The sequence below is a fragment of the Phaseolus vulgaris genome, chromosome 8, assembly GCF_051622355.1.
Source record: "Phaseolus vulgaris cultivar YP4 chromosome 8, ASM5162235v1, whole genome shotgun sequence".
Taxonomy (NCBI): Eukaryota; Viridiplantae; Streptophyta; class Magnoliopsida; order Fabales; family Fabaceae; genus Phaseolus; species Phaseolus vulgaris.
Window position 1 is genome coordinate 32,486,560 of NC_143505.1, and position 4,684 is coordinate 32,491,243.

At 32.3% G+C, this 4,684-nt stretch overlaps 1 protein-coding gene across 1 annotated transcript; it reads left to right on the forward strand.

Moving 5' to 3' along the window:
* The first annotated feature begins 2,804 nt into the window (after nt 1–2,804).
* On the forward strand, nt 2,805–4,083 carry LOC137826270 (BAG family molecular chaperone regulator 2). The gene is made up of 2 exons (XM_068632174.2): nt 2,805–3,249; nt 3,660–4,083. Exons 1-2 carry the CDS (start codon nt 3,003–3,005, stop codon nt 3,863–3,865), a joined length of 453 nt encoding a protein of 150 aa, XP_068488275.1. The 5' UTR covers nt 2,805–3,002; the 3' UTR covers nt 3,866–4,083.
* Nucleotides 4,084–4,684: the final 601 nt, after the last annotated feature.

Here is a 4,684-nt window from a genome sequence, read left to right on the forward strand (position 1 = left end):
TGATTATGGAAGAATAAGTAAATCTTACTCCTCATTAAAAAAAAGGAAAAGGTTGCACTATAATTAAGTTTAAATTTTAAGGGAAAGTCTAAGGCATGGATAATACATCCCTAATAAAAGCCTTGTGATGGAGAACCATCTTCACTTCCACGCCACCATTTTCTCAGCTAAGAGCAGAAGACAAATACAAAATATACAAAAGAAATCTTTGTATTAGTTTGTATAATTTTGTAAGTAGTACAATAATATTTCTTTTGGCTTTGTATTTTTGAGCGATTTTTAGAATAGAACAAAAATAGTCCAAGGCACTCTAGAAACCTTCACTTAGCATTTAAGCAAAGGTTTCTAGAGCACCTTTAGAAGAACCATACGATTTAGTTGTCTTAACCTTCACTATAGTTAAGTTCCACTTAACTAAGGAGAAGGCATACAAAGAGGCATGGATAGACTTTGATGAGTGACATTATTTTCTGAATTTTTAGCAAAACACTCTCTAACTCTTTCTTTCTAAAATGCTTTCAAGCGCAGTAAAAAACTCAAGGAAGCTGGCCTAATCTCTTCCTTGGTCTCTTGCACCTAAAACCTCCCTTTCCTCTTCTCCTTTTCCAAACCAATTTAGTTTTTCCTCCATCTCCCACAATTTTTCCATTCTCTCTATTAGTCCCTTCCAAAACACGAGAACCAAATTGCATCACCTTGTCTTTGCTAGATTCGGATGAAGACGAAGAAGAATTGGAAGCAGATGCAAATAGTAATCCTTTCTTAAAAATGAGGATGATTGTTTCAAATTAGATTTACAATTAATCGATTTGATGAAATTCCATGAATTACCAGCAATTACAGGAAATAAAGAGGTAGGACTCAGAGCATATCCGAAAGTCCACCTCAGAAGATTGTCAAATCTATCTCTAAAACTATGAAGAAAAAAATCCTTAAATTATGTTATATATATATATATATATATATGTGTGTGTGTGTGTGTACTGGACAGAGCACTCAGGGCTTAGTGCTCGGTGGTCGGATCTCAGTGCATGGTACATGCATGTCAGCTCGGGTGTTGGGTCAGTAAAGTGGGTCATGAGTTTGGCTTAGTTTTATTGGTAAGCCCGTTGTGGCATAATTAAAATAACATTTTTATACGTTAGTATAAGGCTGTTAGTAAAGCGTATTTTTGAACCTAGGGGTATGTATAGTACATGTGGTGCCTAGATCAAGTAAATATTTCTTTTAACTTAAGTACGTGTGTTTTAGGGCACATAGTGGTTAAGTTGCATGCATGACAAAAGATAACGTTGCACCATGAGTAGGGTGCCCACGTAAGCAGAATCATCCCCTAATATTAGCACATAAGTTGGTGCCCTGATGGCACAGGTGGTTATTCTGTTATTATTTCATGCTCTCCTTAATTAGAGATAAGATTTTTTTTTTTGTAGCACCTTGGGAGAAGGCGCCCATAAACAGAATGTTTTCCTATTGAGTATGCTTTCAGTTGAGATTAGATTCTCATGAGAGAAAGTTGTTACAAGAGATAAGCTATAAAAGGCTTGAGACCCCAAGTAAAGGTACGTTGTTTCTGAGACTGAAACTGAATACTTCTTGATTTTTAGTAAGCCCTTTACTGACTTGATCATTGGAGTGCAATCAATAGGTAGGGTCCCCTCTGTTTCAGCAGAGCTACATTTTAGAGCTACAAGAGATAGGATAGATTCCTAAAGAGACAAATAGAGCTAAAGTTTGTCAACAGGCGAGCAAGTCAACCGACGAGAAAAATATATATATTCAAGTGATACGATGCAAACTTAGTCTATACGCGTACTGTTTGATTTTATAAGCATATTATATAATCATATAAGCGTTTTATCAAACATAAGAAAAGATTATCGAGTGTTGTATCATTTAACAGAAGAAATACTTACGTCTTGCATGTTGTTGAAACCATTCGTATTACAAATGATGAATGATTCATGTTTTATGTTTTGTGGTTTTCCAATACTTAATAAAAATTATACGGTGTTGAATTTTTTCTTAATAAAACTTATAATCTTGGATTGTACTTATCGTAGGATCATCATTTATCATCTATCATACAAAACGAAACATTTGCATCATCTGCTTTTTCTTATTTTCATCTAACAATTATGCATAAATTCAAACCATTAACATTGGTTTGTTATCGACTACAATACTAACTAAATAGAAAATGTCATATTGTTATATGTTTTAAAAATTGAGGGATTTATTGAATATTTTATTAATAATTAAACCGAATAAAATAAAATAAAATTAATAAGGTAATTAAACTTGAAATAAAATTTATAAACATAAAAAAATAAAAACAATCAATTTTGAACGTAATTAAATTAATAATAATACAGTAGGTTATTAATTTTAATGATAACTGTACTTCACGATCATTAATTTTTTTATTTGTTTTCATGTGTTTTTTTTTCAATTTTTTACCCGTTCATCATATGTCCATTATCTAGCTTTAATTAGAGAAAAGAAACATGAAAAGAAGTTGAAAGAAATAAATTAAAAAAATTCATAAGTTATTACATTTATTTATTGTGGTAATTGAGATTCAATATCTTTGTATCTGAGGTGTGGGTGATAGATTAGAGGAATCCCGGTTCTTAGAACTATCATTTTCCTTGAACAAAAATATCGATTTCAATTTAAAAGTAGAAGGAAGCAAGTAGCTATTGAAATGTGTTGAGTTTGGCCCACTAATCAAGCTAGCGTGTTCTTAGGTACCTACCACCCATGTGCCACAGTGATTCACAAAATCAGCAGAAAAACCGATGCCTCTGTTGTCTTCCACATGTTCCAAACTCATTGGCTTTTCCCTTCTCTTAAGTCTTGCTTTTTAGCAACACAAGGCCAACTTATATTTTATTCATGCTTTTCTTCGTCCATATGCACGCTTTCTAGTATTATATAACTGCCCCAACTGCTTCAACTCCTCTTACTACTCTTTCAGCTCTTCCAACAAATTAAGCAAGATGATTAAGTTGAGGTTAATGAGGTTCAGCCGAATCAGCTCAAAGCTTGGAAATGGGAACAAAGCAACACCACCCAGAGAAAAAGATTGCAGAGGCACTGCTGAAATCCAATGGGAACTTAGGCCTGGTGGCATGCTTGTTCAGAAGAGAGAGAGTAACATAAGTGCAGGGGAGGGATTCATCACAATTACGGTGTCAACTGTTTCACAGTCACACGAAATTTCTATTGAGGCCACATCGACTTTTGGTATGTCTATTCCACCACACTCCTTTCTCCTATTCGCTCTAGATTTTACTAAAAATTAGGTTCAAGATGTACACAATGATGCTTAACATCAGTTTTATATATTCTGACATAAAATTATTATTTTATTATAACACAATGTTTTATTTCAAAAAAATAATTATAGAATGATTATTTTTTAATATTAAAGTGTTAAAAGGAACTTTATTCATGGCTTAAATAGTAAAAGCCAGGGATGAGTTGTGAAATATATTCTGATATTTGTTACTACCTGTATATTTGAGTCCTGGATAGGGGAATATATGTATTGAAGAATTCATGCATATTATTTAGGAGATAAGACCCAATAAATGTTTGTTTTCTTTCTTAGCTGGTCCATATTAGAAAAGTTGAGAAGAAGTAAAAATTTGCAGGAGAGTTGAAAATGATCCTGTCAGTGGTCACAAGTTTTGAGCCCCGAGAGCAAAGGCTTCTCTTCAAGGGAAAAGAGAGAGATGACGATGAATATCTACATATGGTTGGGGTTAGAGAGAAGGACAAGGTTGTTCTATTGGAGGATCCAGCTATAAAGGAGAAAAAAATGATTATCACCAATCCAACTCCTACCATCACTGTATGACTAATTAACCAAACTCGATCGTTAATATTAATTAGTGATAATTAACCTCAAACTAAAGTCTGATACAGTTTAATGTAGTAAGGCACGCGTGTTTTTCGCACTTTTACATTAGAGTATAAGAGCTTAATTATGTTCTTATGTGCTGTTTGGAGCCTTTTCGCTCAATTAAAAATGTGTTAGTTGATGAAATGCCAAGTCATTATGCGTAGTTTAGTTAATGATTCCTTCTCTTATTTAACAATTTTCTTGTTATGATGCTTTCTATCCTATCTTCAAATGTATAAACCCACGCGTGCACGCCGGAAAAAAGTAGATAAACAATGATAAAGCTAAAGAGGGAAGCTTTGGCAAGGTTGGGACAATTTTTCAGAAAATATGCAAGATTGAGTTTAAAAGTTCAATTTGTCGGGGGAAGTGTAATTTAGTTAACACTCATATTTTTAATTTATTCCTATAATTGCTTTGATTTTATGAAAATTTATGGTATAACAAAAAATGAATAACCTATTATAATTTTAATATATATACTAAATAATATATATATATATATATACACACACACAATTGAGTATATATAACTAGAATTTAATTTTATTAGGTATATATATTGAGTAGGATTATTATATATAATTAATTTTATTATAGTAATAGAGGTAAAGGATTTTGCAGATAATGAATGGGTTGAGATCTTAAAGCAATCTGCATCTCTTGAAACGCGAATGTTAGTTAAAATCTCGAAAATAAATTTTTAAATGAAAATTCTGACAAGTATTGAGAAGAGTTGGAATTTATATTTATGTATGGTCTTAGTTTTAGTAC

What these genes read in the sequence shown, in the direction of transcription:
- LOC137826270 (XM_068632174.2), top strand. Translation starts at nt 3,003, where the DNA reads ATGATTAAGTTGAGGTTAATGAGGTTCAGCCGAATCAGCTCAAAGCTT. An exon ending in TGAGGCCACATCGACTTTTG is followed by an intron (nt 3,250 to 3,659) that starts GTATGTCTATTC and finishes AAAAATTTGCAG; the next exon opens with GAGAGTTGAAAATGATCCTG.